The 25992-nt window shown below is 38.2% G+C and overlaps 1 protein-coding gene across 1 annotated transcript in view; it reads right to left on the bottom strand.

Moving 5' to 3' along the window:
• CDH7 (cadherin 7) overlaps positions 1-16693 on the bottom strand; it is a 112743-nt gene extending 96050 nt beyond the window's left edge. Inside the window, exon 1 of the mRNA XM_022584315.3 lies at positions 16185-16693. Within this exon, the coding sequence (XP_022440023.1) occupies positions 16185-16394 (210 nt within the window). The 5' untranslated portion in view covers positions 16395-16693. The remainder of the gene's footprint in view (positions 1-16184) is intronic.
• Positions 16694-25992: the final 9299 nt, after the last annotated feature.

Here is a 25992-nt window from a genome sequence, read left to right as displayed (position 1 = left end):
TCTCCATCTTGGGCAGTTACTTATCTATATTTTATAGCTCCATGGACTTTCAAAAAGTATTGGGGAGGACCATAGGTGACTCAGGTGGAGACAAGTAGTACAACTGAATCAGTGTCAGAGATTTGGCGAGGAAAATCCTCTTATTGGTTTCTCTGCCGAAAGGCCAAGACTAGAAGCAAGACAACTGAGGATGCAAAATCTAAAGACGAATGCATTCTCAGTTTTAGGCAAGTGCTAACCTTGACCTTGTGTTTCCCTGACAGCAAGAGCCTTTTAAGGGTGAGGGGCATAGGGCACAAAACTTAAAGCGGTACTCATCCTCATTTGTTTAAGTTCTGATGGTAGAGAAATATGAAGGATGGCATGTACCTCTGGGAAAAAGAATACACCAGTTTCTCTATGCAGTTTTCTCCCATTTGGGTTTTGTACCTTAGCCCATCACGTTCATGTGATACTGTATGAGTTCAGGGTAATGAGCTTTTCAATCAACATGGCACCAGCTCTTGACAAAAATAATAATGCCAGACACTTAGGTAAGCTTAGCATTTTGTTGTATATCAGCCAGCATGAAGTAAATACAAAGGAAAAGTCATTGACTCCCAGAAAAATACAGATTAAAATCACTAAATGGCTGATGATCAAAGCAGAAAGAAATCTGAGTGAATTTAGTTTCTCTATGCAGACATTGTTACAAAACCAACAAAAGGGGCACTCATAATATTCTTAGGTACACTTATTTTTTAATATAAGAATATGGTACACTTATGTACCATATTTTTATACACGTGTTTTAAGTTGAATAATAGTTATACTTTGGTGGTCTGTGGGAGCAGGGCATGAATTATTAGAATTCTCACATCATAATGTAGGGGATAAAGTAGAAAGATTACCCCCAAGTTATGGGATCAAACTGTAGTGAAGAGTTTGTGAAGCCAGAATATGTATTCTCTCCACTCAACTAGATACTTCTATTTAGATGGATACATTTGCTCCAAGCTGAAGGGTTTTTCTTTTCACCTAAAGGCAAGCCTTACCGTAGAGATCATATAATAAGCCTCCTGTGAGCTTTTGGGTGGGTTTAGCATTCATTTTATCTAGAAACCTTGAGGATTTTCATGTTCAAATGTATAGAATTTGCCCTTAAACTCATGCGGCTTTCATTTGGATATAGTCAACTGGCTTGATTATTTTTATACGTGAAGAAGTACTTAGCTACAGAAGCATTAAGTCCCTCTCCCTTTGTACCATACATCCTTTGGATGATTTATTTCAGCATCCTGTCTTTCATTTTATTTATTTTTTAAAAAAGGGAAAATCATCTCTGGCCTTCTTTTTCCCTCTGGCTTTTCTTTAATTGTACTGTAGAACACCTGCCTACCTGAACGAATTCCTCTGCAAAGACAATTCCTAGAAGACTAGCAATATTTCCCAATATGTACCCTCTGTGTCCCTCCTTCTGTGTGTAAGTAAGGCTATCAAAATTGCAAAATATTTGGTTTCTCCTTATTTATCTTTCCAATGACACACATATACCAAAAATACCTGTTTCTACAAATATTAAATTATATCAAGATGTTCAATCCCCTTTCTTCCCTCAAAATGTCAGAATTCCACTACTCCAAAAATGTTAGGCAAACAGTATTAATTCTCAACAGATGTTTAAATGCTACCATATCTGGAACAAAACTTAATTAATCAAACTCAGTTTCTGAATTCAGAACTTTATGGCACATAGGATGGGTAAACCTTAGCAAGAGGTTTGAGCCAAACTTCAGACTAAAGGAAGTTCTGACCTCAGGCATAATCTTTAAAAAAGAAACAAAAGGGAAAGAAAGAAAGAAAATTAACTGAGAGATTAACAAGCAATCGCATTTCTCTAGCTCCATTAAGCATCACTTTTCTTCAGCAGAATCCTAATGGCATTGGAATCTCTTGCCTCCTGGGAAACTCTCAAAGATGTCATTAGCTTTCTAGATTTGGAAAGTATTTGAGAATAAAACAATCCTGTGTGTGTGTGTGTCCTGCCCTTTCTTCAAATCTGTGGTTTGAAAAGCTGTCCTATGGAATTTTAAATCTGATTTGATTCTGAGTATGTAAAATTTAAAACAGTAGCCAAATCCTTAAAGTGTTTTTAGGGTATGTATCAAATATTACTCATCAATAATGACCAAGAGAAAGAGACTGTCCAAGTGTACTTCATCAGTAATTACCAAAAAAGAGTATATGTGTTGTAAATTCTGTTCCTAACCTAATATTGTATAAACATAACGAGTAACTGCTTTTCCCATCAAAAGTAACTGTTATTTAAGGTTTAGTATTTTATACATTGCAAAGTATTTTAACAGATATTGTCTGTTGGAGGTTCTGAGTCCAACTCTGTGGCGATGGGAGATTTGGCACCACCGTCCCTTCGTAACAGATAAGCACACAAGGAAAGGAAATTTAAAAGACTTGTCTGTGGTCATGAAATGTGCCAATGCGAGGGATGCTGCTTGGGTTTCTCCTTGTTTTCTCCTTAGACTATAGGTTCTTTTGAAACTATGCTTTAAAAAGAAAACACCTAACTCAGGTCAATTATAGAAAGTAGTGACGGACTGCAAAGTAAAAATATGTATCACTATTAACAATAACAGCTAACCCTTCATGAATGTTTCCTATGTATCAGACATGAAGTACTTTACATATTACGTTATTTAGTTCTAACAACTGTATTACATAAGGCCTATTATTAAACCCATTTCACAGAGATTAAGTTGATAGAAACTGAGTACAGTTAACCCTCCGTATCCACAGATTACGCATTCCTGGGGATTCAGCCAACTTCCAGACCCACAGATAAGGAGGGCCAACCGTTCTAGGCCATTTTATATAAGGGACTTGAGCAACCTCAGATTTGGGTATCCTTGGGATGGGGCAGAGGGGGTCTTGGAACCAATCCCCTGCAGATTCTGAGGGATGTTATTTCCAAGTAAGTGGTGATGGTGAGGGTCACATTTGGATCTCCTTGCTTTATGAATCTGAGTTAGGATTTCACACCTAACTAGGCTTAACTCCCTCTCAATGCACTGCCATGATCTACCAGTTCATTACCATTTGTACTAGGTAATATATCCAAGGGTGATCATGTAAAATGCAAACTGTCACATAATTTCCAATTCCCTATGAGAAAACAAAACAAAAATCTTCCCTCTTATTTTTCTAAAGCCCTTATCTGTGGGGTTTAATCCCCATTTTCTTTTATCCTCTACACGTTTCTTATCAGACAACCAACTGAAATCATGCTGCTATCTTTTGTGTTGAACATTCCAGAAAGCCGCAAAATAACCAATCTCCTTCCCCCCATCCCTTTTCTCTTCATTTATTTCCTTCAGCTGGGTTTACAGCAGGCTTTAAAACAGTGCCAGGGCCATGATAGGAATTCTGGGGATGGTAAAGTCTGTGATCCCAGGTCATCAGGGTGGGATAACTATCATTCAAAATCCAAACTTGTCTCCTGGGCCCCATGTCTTTCCAGTGGACTAGGCTGTAGCCTCAAAATAGGCTGAGAAACAGCAGTAGCTTCAGACACTCCCAGTACAGCCCTGAGGAAATCATGCTCACTTGGATGCATCAGAGTCAGAAACATGTGGAAAACGCCGTGTCCAGGGCCCACAGTCTCTCCGATGTGTTACTGATGCAACAGGCTGTATCTCAGCCTGGAGACCTGTCTATGCCAAAGTATTCAGAGTTCTTAAAATTGCGCTAAATGTACTCTCGAACTTCTTACCGGAACAGTGTTTGGTACTCTAGTTATATAGGCTGTATTTATGCAATGTTTAGAATGACATATTAATAAATAAAGCAATCTATTTAAAAATAAACAAAAAATCTATGGAAAAGGCTACTTTAACTTTTAAAACCAAAGCAGAATGCTGAGACACCTGAAGGAACGAGTAAGAGAAAGCAAATACTAGCAGTGTGTGCAGGAAGCTTTCAGAATGTGCTGAGGAAGAAGAGAGACTAAGCTCCTCGTTTACCATTTTTTTCCTGAGGAAAAAAATATTTGGAGAAATTGGTTTTGGCTTTCCTAGTTAACATTCAATTTTACTATAGCTTCCTCTTAGCATGTTCACTAGTTATCTTATGATCATATCTATTTAGTCCAAACCCTAATTTTTTCCTACATTGTTTTCTTCGAGAGATAATAATAATGCTAATAACAACAATAATAGGTAATGCAATCATGTCTTGTGTTAATGGCACAGTTCACATTAAGGGAAACAAAAGTCACGATTTTTCTCTTTTGAACTGATTGGATTGGTTATAAATTATCGAGGTTTAATCCTGATCATCGTATTTCAGGACACTGAGAAACATCGCTGAGTCTGAGGAGTTCTGGAAACCATGTCATAAATGAGATACCTGAGTTAAAGAGCTCTTTAGTCTTTTCAAGCGCTCAGTTTAAATGGGGAGAAGGGATTACCAAGCAGCTGCCTTCAAATATTTTAACAGCTAAATATAATTCAAGTTCCTAAAAGCAAGAGTTGTCCCAAAGCTTAATATCAGCTCACACCACCACTCATGGCATCCCATGATTTCGTGCTTCCCATGCAATCAACAGCCATCTGTCCTGAACATCCAGGTATGACGCTTGGTCCAGGCACGACGCTTGGGAGTGGACGTGACCCCGTTCCTCACCAAGCTGACTCACTTTTGCAAATACACTCCCTCCCTTTTACACTTTGTTTATGCTTTCATATTTACCCTATCTTTCTCTTTATGCTCACCACAGCCTTGTGAGGTTACTGTTGTTCCTATTTTATAAGTGAATGACATGAGAAAAGAAGGTATCTGCTTGAAGTCACACCATTGTTAAGTGGTGGCCAGTACGCAAACCCAACTCACGTGACTGTGAATTGCGTGTTTCCACCACACTTCCTGTCCTGACTAAAACAAAGACCTGAGGCTGCCTGATCAACCATCGGGGTACTGTACAAAGAATTCCTGAATTTAGAAAGAGACTAGAGCAAATGAGCTTTAAAGTTCCAAGCAGATCTACTCTGAAAAAGAATTCAAGTTAAAATAAGAATATATTATTTTTCTTTTTGATGAAAATATTTGATTTTGGGTTGGCCAAAAAGTTCGTTCAGGTTTCCCTTAAGATCTTAGGGAATAATCTAAACGAACTTTTTGGCCAACCCAATATAACATTTTGAATTCAATATTAAGGGCACGTGATTTGAAAAAAAAAAATCATTACATGTGAAACCGAGCAGGGCCCTGTAGGGCTCCTGGGCACAGAAGCCTTTCTGTGTCCCGCATTTCTTGTTTGTAGGGAATAGGCTTCAGCCTCCATGACGTTCCCTGAGCTCCAAAGGGCAGGTTCAAACAGTTGCTAATCGGGGAAGGGAGGGGATGCAGAGACAAGGGAGGAATAGTCAAGAAACAATAGTGCAGCCTTGGGGCAGGTCCTGGTTCCACCTCAAGGGATACACAGAACAATATCTTCGAGCTCTTCTGTAGAAATAAACCCCCCAACAAATGCAAGACCTTAACTACTTGATGAAGCATTCTTCATTCCAGAGATGTCACAGTTTGATAACCTTGAGAACCACAGAAGCTCATCAGGAGACCACCTGAGGCTGGATTAAAGGAATGAAGGGCCTGCACACAGCCTGATCCTTATCAGCAACCCTGCCCTTGAACCAATGCCATAAAACACCTCACCAAATCCACCCCCAGACTGGGACACACAGTTTTGAGGGCATTAGCCTACTGTGTCCCCCTTTGCCTGGCAAAGCAATAAAGCTATTCTCTTCTACATCACCCAAAACTCTGGCTCCAAGATTCTATCTGGCACTGGTGCACAGAGGCCAAGTTTCAGCATCATATGTGATACTGTGTACCTCGTGACCAAAATTACACAAAATACTTTTCTTTCTTTCTTTTTTTTTTTTTTTTTTTTTTGCTAAATTCCAAGAGAGGTCATTGCTTGAAAAAATAATAAAGAGAGCTACTGCATGGCTGTTGAAGCCTCTCAAGTAGCTTAAACTCCTCCCCCCATAAAGCTTCCATTTCTCCTACACATTCTCTAGCTCTGGATAGAAAGTTAAAACTAGAGGGCTGTGGAAAACCAGACTTGATCAGTGTGCCCAGAGTTTACAGAAAAATCTAACTTAGACATAAGTCAGAAGCCATAGACAGTGTGAAGAGAGTAACACTGAAAAAAAATATATATATATAAAAACATGATATTAATAATGTGAATGTTAGTTCCCTTTTGTTTCTCATCATAAATCCCATTGTGAAATCTTAATTGGATCTGAAACAGAATGCACTTCTTTCTCTGACCCTAACCCTGACTCCTCACTCATTTGTATATATTCTCCATCATCAATTGTACTCACATTTCCAACAAATGATCTGATCAATGGGAAAAACCAGTCTTGTTTCAGATCATTACACTCCACAACTGCTCTCCCAAATTCACTGAACACAGCGTTATGCCATAGCCAGAAGTCTATTTGCAGGTGTTACAATGATTAACCAAAAAGATACCTTATCCTTTGTAATAAGGCTTGTATTTTTACTTTCAACGTCAAGCTTTGCAATACTATCCCATCATTCGACACGAATCTTTGAAAAAAAACAATTTTCCAAGGTTGTGTACCTACTCGACAATTCAAGTTACTTTTATTTTAGACATGGCTCTGTGTTTCTTTATATAGTCCATGTATGATTTTAGCATTACAAATAAGCTCTCTCCGTGTGCTACAGTCATGTGATTATTTCTCATCTGTTTCTTCAGTAATCATTTTTAACTATTGATGGCTTCACTTTTCTTAGATAGAATTAGGTTGAATCCCAATGTCTAGAGCTCACCAGTATCTGCTTCTCCTGAATAAGCAAAATGAGTTAGCCACCTAAATTCAGCTGTTATGATTCAGCTGAGAAAATTATACAAACTGTTAAAGGAGAGAGTGTATGAAATACAGAACTGAGTTTCTCAGATACATTATGAAAAAGAAAATGTCAACTTTTACTTCTTCATTTCAAAGAACCAAGTGCAGAATGTGTAATCTCTCACTCTCCACACAGATTCTGCTTCAGTGTGGACCCTTAAATGACTCACAAATCAGAAAAATCTAATTTAAGTATGGTTTGACTAATTTCACTAGTGATCATCACAAATCTTTCAAACTCACATCTGTTGAACATTATGTATGTGTTGTCCAAATCTTGATTGTGTGTTTTCAGTTAAATACCTTAAAACATGTCAGCATTTTAACTAAGAAGACAAGTAAATACCCTAAGGGAAGCATTCTTATCAGATAATTGTGCACTGTTTACACACAAAACTTGCTGGAATGATGTTTATCATTTTGGTTCTTGTAATTACCATTCCTGTAACACAGCCCCATCTTGAGAAATTACTCTTCTGCATTTATCTTACAGAAGACAAGGATTCTAGCTTAACTAGAAATGTAGATGGCCTCCCCATACTACCTTGGTTTTTTCCCCCCAGATCATTTGGGCACTCTGTTATTTGTTGGTGTGGTGACAGGAGAGACAATAAACCTCAGGCTTTTGTTCTGAGAAGACCTAAGGCTGGCTGAGGCCAACATGAGTATTTTCCTGACCATTTCCTTTTCTCTAGCTATTATTTACTGGAATGTGTTCAGACCTTCTCTTATATTGAAATGTTAAGCCATGAGGTACAAAAGTAAGCTAAGCTGAGGCTTGAGCCTATCTTGCTCCATCTTTCCACACCAGCTCACTAGAGTACTACACTGCAGTGCAGGGCCAACCAGCTACCAACGCTCCTAACCTCTTTAACCCCTTTTAGCTCTTATAAGGGTCTTCCCACTTGTTTGAAGGTGTACTTTTATCAGTGAAAACTCCTTAAGTGTATTATATATTTCATATACCAAAAACTAGAATTTTTTAAAGATGAGATTATTTTTAATTGAAGTCCTAAATATTTTCTTTCTAGACTCTCAACAGTTTGTTATTTTTCCATACCCTATTCTGGAAATTTCTGTTCTAGGGTTCATTTTGAATATTTCTGTGTCCTGGCTTAAATACCATTTTAATCTCTCCATTATCATGCCCTATTATTCTAACTATGTTCAGTTTCCAGATTTATTAAATTTTAGGAAGTAGTATGTAATAATTTGAGAGCCCTTGTAAATATATCTATCCTCTCTTGAACATATGCCATTTTAAAGGTAAAGGTTTCAAAAACATATGTTAAGAGGCCTTGATAATAATGCAACTAAATCTGACACTTTGAAGAAAAAATTATTTTTATAGACATAAAACATCTTATTAACACTTTTCCAGAAATTTAGTTTCCAGATTTGCCTTCTAACTCTTCTGAATTACATCTCTAATGACTGTCCCCTTCCTCTACTTATTGTACTTCCAAATGTATCTTTTACCTCCTCTCCAATATAAGAACTCCTCCTTCCTAAATCACAAGGCTTTTCTGAAGATTAATCGGTACTGACTGTGAATCAGAAATGTTATAGGCTCTACCAAGAATCATTAAGAGAAATTCTCATTACTAAATCTTTCAAACATTAAATAGAATACTATTCATTATTTAGACTTCAACTCTCTTATGAATATATTAAAATGTAAGACATTCGACTGCATTCTCTTGAGCTACTTCTGACGGTACCTATTATTTTCCAAAGCAATGTTTTATTTATAATCATGAGGGTTAAATATTTGTGGCACACTGTACAGTATAAAACAGTTCTTTATATTTTGTAAGCAATGGGGGAGAAAGTGCTTATTTAAGTATAGATCAGTAGACATCTTCTTGGAATCCTAGACTACAGAGAGCAGTCTTGCATGGTTCAGAAGAAAAAAAAAATCAATTTGTCTGAGACATCCTAAATTGATGTGCTTTTGAGAAACAAGATCAATTACTACATAAAAGTATGGATATTACCTGACAGCATTTTAGATTTAAATTCCATCCACGTTTCAGACAAACCCACAACCTCATCCTAAAAATGGACAGTGGACCTTAATGAATCATTCAATACACATCCCTCAAACCAGCGGTAATATTTATTCGAATCTATAACGACAGCTTAGATAATTTTATACCTCCCTTCAGGATTTCGACGCTTTCAGACGTTTTTTCAGCAGAAGAACGTGGCAGATACCCCCTTGACCAAGTGATCAAAGTGAACATCAGTATGAATGAGTCCTAGCAACATCCTGTGCCTCCTGACAAGATGCAGCGAGGAAGGTGCACCACCACTTCTGTGGAATTCTTGCCCAAACTATTGACACATCACCTGACACGTCTACAATAGAAAGAAGCATGAAATTAACCCAGATTGTGAGAGACTCTACCAAATTACTAGTCAAGAAGGACAAGAGATGACTTGAGGAGACAAGACAAATGCAAGACGTAATACTGGATTGGCTTCTGCCAGAAAAGCCACTTTACTGTAACAACCGGAAAATTCTGAGTACAACCGCTCGATGAGTAAAGAGTACTATACCAATGTTAATTTCCTAGTTTAAACAATAGGTACAGTCATGTACGATGTTAGCATTCGGAGAAGCTGGGTCCTGGCATGATACGTCTGAAATGATTTCAAAATAGTTTTAAAATTTTACCTATGTGATCTCTATTTTACAGGTGAGAAGATTGTAATTTATTGCGTTTTAGAGCATTGCTCAAAATAATGAGGAACTTGCCAGTATAACCCAGGGTTTCTGCTTACTGATCTTTCCACTATATAAAGCTTTCCACTATATAAAGCACCCAATAGTTTTAGAAGACTCTGTCCTACTGGGTTTTTTTGGGGTTTTTTGTTTGTTTTGTTTTGCTTTTTGGCCACACTGCACGGCATGCGGGATCCCAGTTCCCCCTGCAGTGGAAGGGTGGAGTCTTAAAACACTGGACCGCCAGAGAAGTCCCCTGTCCTAGTTTCTAAGAAGATAATCCCCCCACCTTTTTTTTTTTTGGTCTCTGATATGGAGACTGAATAAAAGGATCATGAAATCACAGAGGTTTTCCAGGTATCCTCATGAAAGCGTTTGTTCACAGACCCATGAATTAGTGCCTCTGGTTTATCCACCTCCACAGCTGTAGATCAGCTGCAAGGCTGACTGTTCTCCATTGCCATCTGGTTACCTGCTTGGCTTATCAACCAGACTGAATGTTATGAAAGAGGAGAGTTTATTTTTTTAAACTCTTTTATCTAGCACAGTCCCTAACACAGAGTAGGTACTTAATAAGGATTTGAAGAAGAAGAGAAGGAAGGGGAAGAAAGAAAACACAGGATAGGCTGCACAGCATGCGAAAGATTTTAAGCGCATTTATACAAACTACTGTTTCTCTCCAGTGATCACAATCATTATGACAGATAATCAATGTAAATCAGACAAAATGATTAGGATGAAATTTCTCCCACTCTAGTACTCAACTATGTACGCTTAAACCAGCAAAGGCTCAGTGACTGTCCTGCTCATCTAATTCTGTCATTTATCTTGGTGACTTACAGACACCGCTGCAGATTCTGTGACTCCGTATCAATGAGCACAGCATAGAAAGCTGACCAAAAAATTATAGTGCACTTACTATAGAAAGGCCCCATATCATCCTTTTAGTTGGTATCTTGTCTCTACACTTAAAAACTCAACATAAATACAATGTAAAAACACAACGGGTATAGACTGAATTTAATTTTTCTTTTATGATTTTTGCTTCTACCATCACCAAATGGGTAACAAGTGTGTATAAACACACACATTAAAGAAGACAGCATTTTTAAACGATTTTGGTCAACACAGACAAACAATCAGAAAACAGAGCCAATCTAGGCTATCTAGTTTGACTATAATTAGGTTTATAACCGTAAGTCCCTATCCTCCAACTTTTAGTTGTGCAGTAGCACATGTAAAGTACTTGGTAGCTAACTACAACCTTCATTTCTAACCTAAGATAACTTTGAAGAGAAAATAAGCTATATTAAACTGAATTAATGGTAGGTGTCTGCATTTTAGTGGCAAAGCCTGATATATTTTATTTTCATTATGGTTTTGAAAGAACATACAAAGACTTGGGGTTGTTGATTTTATGTGAAGAAAATGCATTTACCACTTGATAGTTAATGGGAGTTTTATAAGAGCTAAAATTAGCTGCCAAAAAAATATTTCTAAGAGTCTGAACTTATTTGCATCCCACAGAGCTTATCCATGTCCAAATTCCTTTTGAAGCCACCAGGAGTTCCACATTTCTACCGGCAAAGTAACAAGAAGATAAAAACAAGGGTCTTCACAATTCGCTCTGGTTACAAAAATGTTATGAAAATGGGTTTCCTATGCATACACAAGGAGAACAAACTATTTGCTTTCCTCTAAGACTGGAACCAACTTCAGATAATCTACATATTTAAGAGGATGCTTTTGCTGTTTTTTTTCCCCCCGAAATCTATAAAATGTAAATTTTACCATGATATAAATGCTCTTCCCTAAGTACTTAATATTGGGGATTATTTTCTTTTTGTGTATCTAATATGAATTAGCCCCGCTAAGGAATCTCATTTGTAACCCAATTCTTTTAATGCAACCTCTTTTCAAGATGAAAATTTCTTTTCTGGAACACTGAACAAAGCTTTGGTGATCAGGAGACAGAGAATCTCTCAGTGAGAGATATGGCTGAGGTGCAATTAAATGCATCAAAGATGCTCACCAACACTTTCAAGCCAGGTGAAATTGAGAGCAGAGTGAATTCTATACCGCATTCCTCTGTCTTTGATTTCGACTAGGGCAATAGGCATAAATTCTCCCTGAATGAGGAGGGAAGAACGGGGAGTAGCAGGAAAGGCAAGAGTGATGTTAATAGCTAGAGAAGCAGACTGTGGAAGAGGAAGGAAACACACATTTCAGTGCAAGTGATGGCCTGGAGCACAGCAAACGGCTGGCAGCCCATTACAGGGAGCAGAAATGAAAAACACTTAATACCTGGAACTGAGGCTGGGTGGTTTTGTAGACAAAATTTTTTGTCAGACGGTTAGGGGACATTAAGTGAGAAATGCCAAGGTGAGGAAAAGACTGGACTACAAAAGTACAGTGTGATGCAATCAGATGGCTGGAAACTGCTATTTCCTATGCACTTCGAGAGCCAGGTCAGGGTGATACAAAGTCACAGGGAGAAATGGATGGCCTCCCCACTTCATTGCCCCTGTAGAGGGACAAGAAAACAGGTACGGCAGCAACTAAGAAATACTTTTAAGGAAAGGTGCACTATTATTCTTTAAAACAGAGCTCCATACAGCACGACGACTCTAGTTAAATATATCATACTGCACATTTGAGAAAGTTGCTAGGAGAGTGGATCTTAAAAGTTCTCAACACAAGAAAAAAATTTGTAACTATGTAGTGACAGATGTAAACTAAGACTTATCGTGGTCATCATTTCTCAATTTACACAAATATCAAATCATTATGTTGTACACCTGAAAATAATGTCAATTACACCTCAAACAAAAAAAAGAGCTCCATCAGAGTAATGACTAATGACACCTTCCTTATGTCAACACATTTAGACGCAGCAGTTTTTCAACTCGTATCACAAGAAAACGATGGGATGCTAATGATAAAGCTCCGATCCTAACCTAGACCGAGGTCTGTGCCCTGCAGGCCTCTTGGTGAGGGTTCTAGAAGCACTCCTGGCCCTTTCCAACAGACTGTTCTACTTTGGTCTTGAGTTATCACGTTAAACAAACTCAGTAAATTGGCTAAAATAATAAGGTCATAAGCTATCTTGGGACCTCTCTATCCTCAATGTCTAAAACACCAAATTTTATTTAAGTGTAGAATAATTTAACTGAACTTGCTGGGCATCAGCCATTCATATGGTCTCCAAATTTGAAGGCTAAAAAATACCCGTTTAGACATGATTTCTCTGACATTTAAGTCCTTGTGTTTAAGGACTGAAACATTTACCCACTAACCATATTTTTGCCATAGTCTTATCCTATACAAATATAAAGACAAGCTGTATTTCCATTCACATCCAACACAGACCGCTCCTCTAATAAACTGCATTAAGTTTAAAATAATGTCTACTTTCATCTGAAGGATCACAAATATAACACTGGACACAACACAATAGATTATTCACAACCCAGTTAATTTATAATTAAAAGGTAGTGAAATAAATATCATGATGTCTAGATTAACGTATGTTCCAAATATTTTTATCTCATTATTTCTCAGTAAAAACACGAATTACAGACATCATTATTCCCATTTTAAAGATGAGGAAGCTACAGTTTAGTAATAGGCAACTTAACCAAAATCATACAACTAGTAGGAAATGCCTGAGTCAGCAATAAAACTGAAGTCAATTTGACGCACACTGTATGTATCCATTATGTGATTAAATAAAGCCATCAAGTTTACCAAGGTCATCATTTATATTTTCCAAATTACCCAAATAGCGATGTTTTGTCAGGAAGACTCAGAGTGTAGCCATCTAACCAGCATAGGTTAAATATGCATCTGTGAAAAGTAAGGATTAGGTTCCTTCTTTTCTTCCCTTGCTTATCTGCTTATCCATTCTTCCACTCTTCATCTAGAATTTTCTGTTCTCTCAGTCCTGTAAAAACTTCTGGTCATAGCCATTACCTCCCTCAAGGTAAAAAAAGGAAGATATATCTATTGTACATACCCAAGTGATCAAAACTGGACTGAAGTCAAAATTATTCCTATAACTCTGCCTATTCAGACCACCAACCTAAAAAAGACTCATCATCTCAAACAACCTAAAGGATTCACGTTCTCAGCCACCTTTTCTCAAGCGAATGTAAATCTCTCCTTTTAAAGCCTTTCATTAGTCTGCTCTATAAATTCTGTTTCCATCTCAAATTATTTTATTGTCCCTTTTCTGTACTTTAATCAATTCAGAGTTTTTTGAAACCTATTTCCATCCTGGGCTTCCCTGGTGGCGCAGTGGTTGGGAGTCTGCCTGCCGATGCAGGGGACACGGGTTCGTGCCCCGGTCCGGGAAGATCCCACATGCCGCGGAGCGGCTGGGCCCGTGAGCCATGGCCGCTGAGCCTGTGCGTCCAGAGCCTGTGCTCTGCAACAGGAGAGGCCACAACAGTGAGAGGCCCGCGTACGGAAAAAAAAAAAAAAAAAAAACACCTATTTCCATCCTGAACATTTTACTGTGAAGGACAGTATTGAACTCCTCATATACAGCATTCAAGAGATAAGCACAAACCTGTTTCCTGCCACATAAAATCTGCTAAACGATTGTCTCTGATTAATTGAAAAGGAGGCACAGAATATGTGCTACCTAATCAAGGAACCACACAACTTCTCTTAGAAAAATAACAACAGCACACAGCCCAGTACCTTCACGTGCATTTGGAATTTAAGTAACCTAGAGACATGCATTCATAACTTTAAACTGACTTACAGGGATTATTTCGATATAAGTATTTTAAATTGTTATGGTGAAGGGTACAAAATTTAAAATAAGGGTTTTTTTTTTTATTTTAAATTACACTGATTTCAAAATGTCAACCTCACCCAAGCAACTCCATTTAAAACCAAATTAATGGAAGTATTTTAGTCGTGTTTAGAAAATTAGACACTTGTACAAAAGCGTGATTTCACCTAATAACTACAGATCCTTATGAAGTAGTTGAATTATTAAAGACCTGTCCACTGAAAAAAGTTTGATAAATTTCTCAAATTTTCATTAAAAATGAATGAAATTCTGAGCTAGATTCTTAGTCACTAACATTGCATAAGGTTACTGCTTTCACTTGATTTACAAGAAAACGAGAGAGATGGAGAGATTTAATACATGTAAAGTATAAATGACGGTGCTACTGATAACAGTAGAATGGCTATGAAAAGAAATCTATACATGCACCAAAAAAACAATTGTGTACATCCTTTCTTAGGGCAGAAAAATGCTACGACCAGGCTAAAAGAATTCCTAATCCACACCCCCAGAAAACTTTAATGTATTCAAATCCTTTTGTTTACAACACAGTATCAGTATTTGTACAATATAGAGGCCTTCAAAGGAAAACAAGCATATATATAATAAAGATTACCTTGACTTATGTAGATACCTATCAAGAAAAATAGATTTTTCACCCTTACCTAAGGTCTATTCAAATGAAACGACGACCCATGGAATAAATTGCAAAGATTCTTCCTCAACCATTCACAGTTGAAAATATACTCAGGGAAAAATTCCTGTTTGCTGTGCTTCACTTTATCAGGAATAGATGCATAAAACTGACAGTGAAAAGCATAAATGCAGGTGTATACATGTCTCGCCAACACACTCCACTTAGAAACCCTCCACCAGTGCGCAGAACCGAGTTGAAAAAGCTCAGGAAATCTTCACAGACATGAAAATAATCAAACCTGCAACAGACTAGAAAGTGGGAACACAGTACCAGGATGGTCGGGGAAAAGGCCACGCCCCCTGAAGCATCCTTCAGTTCAAAAGGAAGCCCCTGCCCAGATACACAACCAGAAAGAAGCTGTGAAAAAAAAAATCTCCATCTGGCTACCAACTGGCCGCCAAATAAATACACCCCAAACTGCCCACTGTTGGTCTAATATCACTTCTCATGGACTTCTGTTCACATTCATTTTTAACCAAAATGTAATTTTAAAAAGCAAATTTTAAAAATCCATTAAAACAAGACTACCACTAAGAAATGTAGGTTTGAACTGCTCGTGATTTAGAAGCAACAGGCACAGTAATTACACTTCGCAATTTTTAACTGCAAGTATCAGAAAAGGATATATAAGCATAAGTTAGTATGAGCATTATTCAACTAGTAACCCCCAGAAAGAAGCTCAAAAAGCAACTGGCTGGAAGAACCCACTACTCTTCAATTATTAGTGAATATTCTTGCTCTTATCTTGGAAATGACAGCTTAACTAACATGCCACAATCATGGTAAACTAGGCATCTGTAGGATCCTCACCTGTTCCTAGGAATAAAGCATCACTCCCTAAATTGTGGCTACATGGGATGAATAACACCTGGATTACAGTTTCAGTGTGGCTAATGAATGCCAAAAACCTCGCAGTAGTTCGTGTTTTCCATCCCCAAAGCAAAAATTAGCAGTTCTCCATTCAACCGTACACATTCACAACAATCATTTGTGACTTCGAAAGGCCAAACGCCCTACCTTTCCTACATAGAGGGGGTCTGAACCCATGTACTCCTCCAGCACAAAGAACTGATTCCACACCCAGCTGCGCTTGGTCCGGGACCTCCCTGATTGGAAATAGGGCTTTGATCTGGACCTTGAGAGTTCTGCTTGACTCATCCCAGAAAAACACAGGAAAAGAGCTATTAGCTGCAGAAAATGGCAGAACTCCACTTTGCCCAACTTCATCTTTTTTTTTCTTTCTTTTTCCTGTGTAAGAAAAAAACCTTGACAAGAGAAAAGGCACAGTTCCAGTTGGCTTAGTAGCTCTTGCCTCCGGCAGGGTGTCAGCTGGGAGTCCAGAGAAAATAATTTGTAGAGTGTCCGGTTGGGAGAGGTCACAACTGCTGAATAACCTTCGCCAAAGAATGGTGTAATAGGTGCCTACCAGAACAAAGAGAAGAGCTGGTGTCAGAAACCGAAACACACGGTAACTTTTAATTTCCTTTCATTTACTAACTTACTCTTGATCTTCCCAATATATCATCATTTGTATCATCATTAAAATATGAATCATAAACATAGATATAAAATTGCACAAACTGTTGCCATATTCATAAATGACATAAATACTGCTGACGCAGAATTATCCTGATTCCATTATACAACCTTAACATTTCGTGGCTCTTCTAGTGCATCCTAACTTCGAGCATATGATTTAATACAAATGGAGCAACACATCAGTTAAAAAATCACTTTAATGCTGGCGGTTATTTTTCTTTTTTATTATAGTCAGTTTCATTCGCTGGTATTAGAATATGAAAGCCAAGCAGCTCAGAGCAGGGGTTTAACCAAATGGAAAGGACAGATGCTGGCTTAAATCTCTTCTGTAAAACCGTAAAGAGAAATAAAGAGGTATGAGGTGCTTCAAAACCGGTTGATTGATTCTGAGTCACAGGACACCAGCTGTTTTGACGTGTTCTGATTTGATTGTGATCAGCTGAAAAGCTCAGTGGTTTCCAATTTCTACCCTTCAAGCTTATTGTCATGTGTGCTGTGTAGCATGTTCCGTTATTCTATTGCACTGCAGTTATTTGCTACTTTACAAATATTTATTGAACCTCTTGCAGCATGGCTTGTACATAGTAGGGTCTTTCTCCATCAACATGGATGGGGTTGAATTATATTGATCATCAGAGGGCTGAGAAGACTCTATTTGTAAGCCTGATTCATAGTTCTATGCACCCAGGAGGGGCCTTAGCAGCAGCACAGAGAAAATCTTTTACCCTAAAGTCTAGTTCTTTCAGTTACAGAATTCTGATTATGCAAGAGATATACAATCAGTTTACAAAACCAACTTCCCAATACACCCCAAAACACAGAGGAATGAAGATGTATGACAGTGTTCACTTAAATCACTGCACTGCACGTTGGTTTATGAATTCATTTGACAACCTATAAATAAATCAACAATGGGATAATTAAGGCGAAGGATTAACACTTTTTTTTTGAGGAACAGGAGAAAAATAGTTTTAAGAATATGAAGCCACACAATAGCTCCTGATCATGCAGAAAATACACTATCTTTATGCCAACTTTTCCATCCTTCTACCTTCTCTCCTGTAACAGCAATGTCTGCTACTCGTGAAATGATTTCTGACAGTCAAATTGCTTATGGAAAATGCCATATATAGTACAAGAAAGGTGAAATGTACTAAACATGTTAAAATAGTCCACACAACTGGAAGAAACAGGTTGCATGTACTCTGAGTTCTATCCAAATGAACATATTCCTGTTAAAGATACCTCTGTAAAGCTGTGAAATTCCAAAGGACATTCCAGAATAACCCACGTAAAGCTAACTGATGTGCTCTGAGAACCCCCAGAAAGGATAAACTATTACTGGAGCATATTAACTGCAGTCTGTGCACTGAACACCGTCTCCTAGAATCCAGATCTCCCCTCTGATGATCAAAAATGAATTTGGTCCATTTAGAAATCACTCTAGAAGGGCGAGTTGTTCTACCCTTAGAATTATAAGCAAGACGTAACTTGGGGTCATCGACTGATATTCCATTGGAGGCCCCTCAGTTAGGTTGGAAGTTCGTTGTAGGTTGGTCTGAGCTAACCCACCTAAGAGACAAGTTACCTGTCTCAGTTTACCTGTAGTTAAAGAAGTCAAGTAGATACTTAACCTAGGAAATGTGCACTGGTGTAGGGATTTGTCTGTTATGACTGGGAATCAGGACCAAGGTACTCGTGGTAAGTGGCCTTTAGGAGGAAGCACAGGGATGGGCACGGGGTCCCCTTCACAAACCAGGTTCCTGGGGATGGGGGATGGGTGGGTTAGGGTTGTGGTGACCGGACTGAGACCAGCACAAGACCCCTTCAGCCAAAGAACACTTCCAGTTTCACCACACTCCTTCCTCAAGAGACAATGAATTTTCTCATAAAAACAAGGCCATAAATGCTTTGGTCCCTAAGACAAAATGTTTTTAAATGTGCTATGGCCAAATGATGTTATTTAGCCTACTCTATGGATTAAGGGAACTTGATAACATTGTTTCAGTGTGAAAATGTACCCAACCTCTAAAAAACTAAATAGCAAATGAACTTTTGGGAATTCTCGATTTGGGGAGTTGTTATAATTAAACACTGGCCAAGTCTGCGGGCATATGCCTTAGACAAAGATTCAAATTCTGAGACTGTCATGTCTTAGCTATGTGATCTTGGACAAGATTTTTAAATTCTGACAAGTTCCAGAGATGAATCCTCAAGCCTCCCACTTATAAAATGAAAATGTTAATAATTTGATCTAATTCATAGGATTAAATAAGCAGATCATAAAAAGCTAAGGATGGCGCCTGGCACAACTAAAAGCACTATATATATATATATATATATATATATATATATATAGTGATTTTTTTTTTTTGCGCCGTACCCCGCAGCGTGCAGGATCTTAGTTCCCCGACCAGGGCCACCTTCAGTGGAAGCGCAGAGTCTGAACCACTGGGAAGTCTGTGACTTTTTAAGTTTGAAACTAGTTATGTTAAAATTAAAGTTAGTCTGTGAAGTGATGTTAGTTTTCAGAATGTAATCTATAGTAAAATGTTTCAAAAAATTCTTAACACCGAATGAAAACATTCTTGATAGTTCTGGTCGGTGCCAGAGAACTAGGCAGATCGTAAAACAAAGCATCTAGATGGATACAAACAATGACAACAAAAAACTTTCTTAAGACAAGAACGCAATATTTTCTTTCCCAAAGCCATGTCCTCTGTTATTATTATAAATCAAAGATTCGTATCAGTATTGGAGAAATCTATTTGAGTTCACTCAGGATGTTCACTGATAAGAAATACAATCTGGACTGGGAATAGGGTCACCAGACCCTCCATCATTTGCTGTAATGATCTTGGATCCCTCCGGGATTTTATGTTCCACATTTGCAAAATGTGGGAGCTCAACTATCTTATAAAGTTTTTTTTGTTACAGGTCTTAATTATATAGAATTGCTTTTGTTGCCTTTTCTTTTTCAGTTGTGAAAAAGTACACATTGTTAATAATTAAAGGGTAGAGAGATTAAAGAAAGCCATAGGAACGTAAAAGAAGCATTTTGTGTATTTATGAAACTTAGCATGAATTTTAATGTGAGATGCTTTAAATTACTCTTCTTGCCTCCTGATTATTGCTCTTCCATACAAGACTGTGGAGTTACGGAACTAGCTAGAACATATAAAAGAACGGAGTGATAGAAAATGCAGGGGACACAGGTTCAAGCCCTGGTCGGGGAAGATCCCACATGCCACGGAGCAACTAAGCCCGTGGGCCACAGCTACTGAGCCTGCGCTCTAGAGCCCATGAGCCACAACTACTGAAGCCCGTGCACCTACAGCCCGTGCTCCGCAACAAGAGAAGCCACCGCAATGAGAAGTCCACTGACCGCAAGGAAGAGTAGGCCCCGCTCGCCGCAACTAGAGAAAAGCCCGCACACAGCAACAAAGACCCAACACAGCCAAAAATAAAAATAAATAAAATAAATTAAAAAAAAAAAAAAGAAAGAACAAAAATGCCATGGGTCACTTGAGTCACTGAGATGATAATATCTGCGAAGGAAAGATGCCTGAGACTTCTGTACCTCCTTACTTAAATCAGGGCCTTCAAAAGCAGTTAGAATTAATATAAACCTTGATGAACAGGGATGTTTGCCCCATCTCTGGATCCTAGTATCTCGAACAGAAGTCGGCATTGTAATTGACATTCAGAAAATATTTACAGAATGTTTCTTTTCATTATAATCACCCTCATTTTTTTAATATGAAAACTTAACCATATAATAAGTCAATATATAAACTCCTTGGTTACTCCACCATGTTTATAAGTCACAATCACTTTGAGAACAATTCCATTATATTTCTCTGCAGGATTTGAAGTATTTGCCAGGCTCCTGAGGCAAATTTCCTTTAACTTTCTTGAAGGTCTACAAGAGCGTACAAGGATACTTTAACTGGCTTTGTGTACATTGGAGGACGAAATTCTCTTTCATGAGGCAGCATACCCTTCGTGCAGTGTGCTTGTAAAATCAGAAAATCATCCGTGAAAATCATGCGTGAATGAGTGTGATCTGAGCCGGGAGTTTCATAAGACGCACATCAACATTTTTGGTAGCTACGAACTCTGCCAGGAATATACACCTGATAACAGCAGGGGGAAGCTGTGTGGTCAAGGGTCAGGTGTCCCCAAATCCTTGCCTTGCTTTCCGGTCAGATCTAGTTTTCAAGGTAAAGGCCAGTACAGCAGTTCAACCCAGCTCATCCTGTCCAGGTTCGGATATCATGAAAGAAATGAAAGGCCCTGAAGCATCATGAAAAACCTTCAGTTATTTGTGGTCATCAACAGAAATAATCAAGACTTGAACTTGAGATTTCCTGTCGCATAACCTCACCAAATAGGCTTCCCATCTTCACACAAATGTCAACATGTCTAAAGGCACCACAGTAACATTTTTGCCACATAAATGAAAAAAGCACCCAACCAATCACAACTGTTGACTTTTCTCGCAATGGGTTAAACATTGCCTCACGAATCTGTGCCCCAAAGCAGAAACCTGCACCCTTCCTTCTCAGACTTCCACACTGTTCATCTTCTCCCTTTCTTCCGCCTCCTCTCCTACCTGAGTTTCATATATAGGCGTTAACCAGGGGAAAGTCACATCAGAAGCCAGCAGAGACCTCTGCGCCCAAGCTGTGTCATGTGTCATGTCTCCTGTGGGAAAGCTTAGGAGAGTGGCCCTCTGGAGGTCGCAATTGCTTACCTGGTCACCATTACCAGCTCGGAAAAAAAAGACAGCGCAGAAAAATAATGTGTTGGTATACAGTTAAGTAACTTCTACAGATCTGTGTCAACTTCTGGACAGTTACAAATGGGTACCATTATAACTTTGAGGACAAAAACAACAGGAATAGGTTATATCTGAGGAGAGAAGAACTGAACAGAGGCCAACCACAGATGTTTGAAAGAACACTGGTGACCGCTTCGGGTCTGGTAATTAATCTAAAATCTAAAAAAATCTGGGTTAGATTTAAAACTATTTTTTTTCCTGCTCTGATATTTTAAAGCTAAAATTTATAACTTTAAAAATTTATAACATTAGTTAGGTTTTTGTTTTTTTGCCAAACCAAAAATACATGAAAATCACCAAAAGTAATACTGTGATCCAGGCGCAAGAGGGAGGGGATGTATGTATATGTGTAGCTGATTCACTTTGTTATACGGCAGAAACTAACACACCATTGTAAAGCAATTATACTCCAATAAAGACGTTAAAATACCCAGGCGATACTACTACTACATATACATAATGGGATTGGTTGTGACAAATAAAAGAGTTAATATACATTTAAAAAAATACTGTGATCAGCACAAAACACCTTAGTCGGAAGAATGCAAAAGGGAACTTCACAAAGGAAATCTTCAACAGATTGGAGCAAAAAGGGAAAAAAAAAAAAAGAGAGGGGTGAGCATCAATCAAGCAGTATTTACTAAGTCAACATAATTTGTTGACCTGAAATCACTTTATCATGCTACCTTTTTGTTCCAATTATTTTTGTTCAACTAAGTGCCAAAGAATTATTTCCAAGTAGATAGTTTATTATTCACTTAACCTTACTAGCTAATACCATTTTACCCAAACGGATTCATGATTATAAAATTTTCTTGGATTTTCTGCTCCACTTAACACCTCTGGGAAACTACTTTCAAAAATCAGATCAAGTGACCATCACGCTCTTAATCAAATGTTTGTTCAGAGTGAAAAACAGTGACTAAAAATCCCTTAATAACAAACAATGTGTTTTCATGCATTAGCATACCAACCGTGAATCAGCAAAAGGGCCAATCTGCCAGCGCCTGTTCCGTCCAAATTCAAGGCAACCTGCTAAAAACATGACAAGCAGCCTAAAATGTAACCTGTTCAGCCACTCACATTAACATACAACCATGAGAGTAGCATAAGCACATGCCTAATTACCAACTAATTTATACTTGCTAAACTGCTTTTTTAAAAGGCACACAGAGCTATCTGCCTTCTAGAATTAATCTGAGCTATAAAATATGACTATCAATTATATTAAAAGGAAACATATTACTACTTTAGGTTTTGCAGCACTTAGTCTAACTAGAAGTGCTCTTTGCAGTGCAATATAAATAAACAGTGGCTTACCTAAGTTAAAGACTTTATACCATCAATTTCTCTAAATTACAGGCAAGAAACAGATGCTCAAGCTCTGCGTGTCTGGAGTTGCATCAGACACAAGTCTTCTGAAACCATTTTGAAATATACTTAACTGCATACCATGCTAACACATAGTATATTACCTACTGGTAATCTAAAGACGACTGGAAGACATTCTACCTCTCGGTGAAAAATGGGTCTAGTTCACAATTATGTGGAACACAACAGTCTCAAAATAAATTCGGTAATTTGCACCTGCTATGAAAACAATTGTAAGAATGACATTTGAGGACTGCCAGTGAAACACTCCATGAGAATCAGAAAAATCCACAATGGATAACTGCCATACATCTCTAGAACATAACTGTTATTCCCCTAGACGTTTTGCTCGCTGGTCTATAAAACATAGTAGTACAAGAAATCGCAGTGGTTAACAATAACAAAATGGAAAACAAAATCTTGCTGTGGGCCTGCTGGGAGGAAACTGTCATCTCCAAGTCTGCCTTAAAGTTGAACTACATTTTGACAAGCAACATATTTTTAAGGAATCCTTACGAAGAGTGAACAACATGCATGTTTAAAAGTGGAAATGATACCACTTCACAGCAGTGGTCAGAGGGCACTATGACGGCATCACCACGGCTTTTAGAACAACCTTCTATAAACTAGTTCTTTTGTATAGTCTGGCAAAAGCAGTCTGTTCTTTTGGGGATGCTCCTTGGGTATTTAATGGCATTATTTAAATTCAACAGAGAGGATGCCTCCTGATTTAATGTCTTCATTAAAGACCTACATTTGCCCTTACCTTCCCCAGGACAGCAGCTACCTGTCACCACCGAGGTCCTCACTGTGATTTATCTCTATACACAAAGTTAGAGTAGTCTGCTTTGTAAAAAGGATAATACTTGTTCATTGTTAGTTTTACTTATTTTTAAAGCAGACCCACTTAACACATTTTGGGGAATGCAAAGGGGGGAAATGATCTGTTCTAATCTCCCATTCATGAATGAGCAGATGCCATGAGGTTACAACAGAGAGAAAGGAATCCAGGATAAGGAGCATTTCAAGAGCTATGGCCACACTTTAGTTGTAACTGTCACACACAAACAGAGAGCTTCTAGAGATGATGTCTATGGGATGGAGAGAGAGCACAGTCACTTTAGTGCTGAAGAAAAGTAATCGCTTGGTTCTTCTGAGGGTTTATGTTGCGGGGGGCGGGGGGGGGAGAAAGAAAGAAAGAAGCCCCCAAACCCACTGCTACTGACGTTTGAAGATTCCTCAAGGACCACAAAACTGGAATGGGCATTAGAAAAACCTAAGGCAGTCTTTTCTTTCTTGACTAACAAAACCAAATTCTGCAGAATCCTACTGAAATGCCCAAGGTCACACAGCTAGTTACTGATAGGACTGGGCATGACTGGTTGCAAAGATCATTTAAGGTGTTTGTTAAATATTTCTCCTTCTGATAATGAAGATCTTTCTAATTTATGACCTTTAGAATTTATCGTCTTCTCCAAAAGCCAAGAAAGGTAGATTTGATCTTCCTCAAATTTCTGAAATAACCATGAGTTTGAACTTTCAAAGTAGGAGACCATCAGGTTCCGTCCAAAAGGGTCAGGACAGAGTAAGAATAAGAGGGGGAAAGGAATCTCTTGCTCAGGATTGTATGTTTATATGTTACAAAAAATGGAGAGTGAGCTGTACCCAACTTTAAACGTGACTTTTCCCTTCTAAACAACTCTGGCGATCAATAATAATAATAATAACTTCCTACTACGCTGTAACACTATGGGAGTTAAGTACCTCCAGTGAAATTTGAATAATAGTCCATTGACTGTTTTAGAAACAGGGTACCAACTCAGGAAAATATCTTAGGATATAAGAATGCATATTGTACGGTAATATAGTTGTTGCTATAAATCCTATATTTTGAGATGCTTCTCTGTTCCTAATGTACCCATTAGAATCATTCTAGATTTAATATTGCCATCTGCAGCTTTTACTATAGAAATATACTATCATTTGTTTCATCTCTATACCATTTAAAGTTTAGCATTAACTTCGATAATTTTAATGCTGATGAAACAGCCCTCTTCTTTTGTACTTAAAAGGTATAATTCTTTACATTTTAGTTAGTGAGGCTGGGGACCCTCTGTGATATTTGACTTTTCACGTAAAGAAACTGTGATCAAACCCATTAGCTCCCTGGGCCACATAACATTACAGCCACAGGCCACAACCTCCTGCGGTTAACTGGCCTGAATACTCAGGCAGGGGTCCTGGAAATGAATCCCATAGCCTCATAGTTTGCATCTGCTTATGAGACAGGGAATGAAAACTTCTCTAAGTGGATTACAGAATCATTTTCAACTATGCCATGGGTGAAAGGAATGAAAAAGAAAGAGGAACAATAGTTTACAATTAACTAGAAGAAGCCTATGTAAATTAAAAAGAAAGTGACAAAGCACAGTCCTTCTGAGCTATTTATAGAATATCTAAATGGTAAAATTATATTTAAAGGGCTTGTTTCTTCATACATTTACAACATATCTCAGCAGGATCAATCTTCACTCTTAATTTACCCTTGCATTTACACTGAGCCAGGTAAGATTTACATGACTTCAATAAAAGGCATCGCGTTTCAGTAAACATTTAGTAAAACAGCCAAAAAGAAATTCTACCAGAATGAAAATCTAGAGTATAATCTGAAATGAATGTAAGGACATGCATGTCTGCATATTCGTTTGCACTGATAATTTTGTCAGTGAGGAGTCTTGCAGAACAAGGGGAAATGTTTGCAGGGGTATCTTTCTGCAGAACCAGCGGATTCCCAGAGGAGGCACTCAAGTGCTGCGAGATCTGCTAGATCTACAGCTAGGTCTGCTCTGCTTGTCAGAGGCTGAGGAGATGGTCACACACAGGATGCTGATCACACGCCTTCCTTGTCCTCAGCTCCCCTTTATCACCCAATTTAGAAGCAAGTGAGTCCTTCCTGCTAAGGAGAGAAGCTCCCATCACTATCCCTTTGCAATTAACAAAGGTGCCTTAGTTATTTTAGAAGTTTCTGATACCACCAATTTAAGAGAAGGCTTTAAAGCCTCCCAATCAAGT

This window comes from Delphinapterus leucas, chromosome 14, assembly GCF_059928025.1.
Source record: "Delphinapterus leucas isolate spDelLeu-1000000601 "Yukka" chromosome 14, BTC_Dleu_Yukka2, whole genome shotgun sequence".
Taxonomy (NCBI): domain Eukaryota; kingdom Metazoa; phylum Chordata; class Mammalia; order Artiodactyla; family Monodontidae; genus Delphinapterus; species Delphinapterus leucas.
This window is presented reverse-complemented; position numbering and strand designations above follow the sequence as displayed.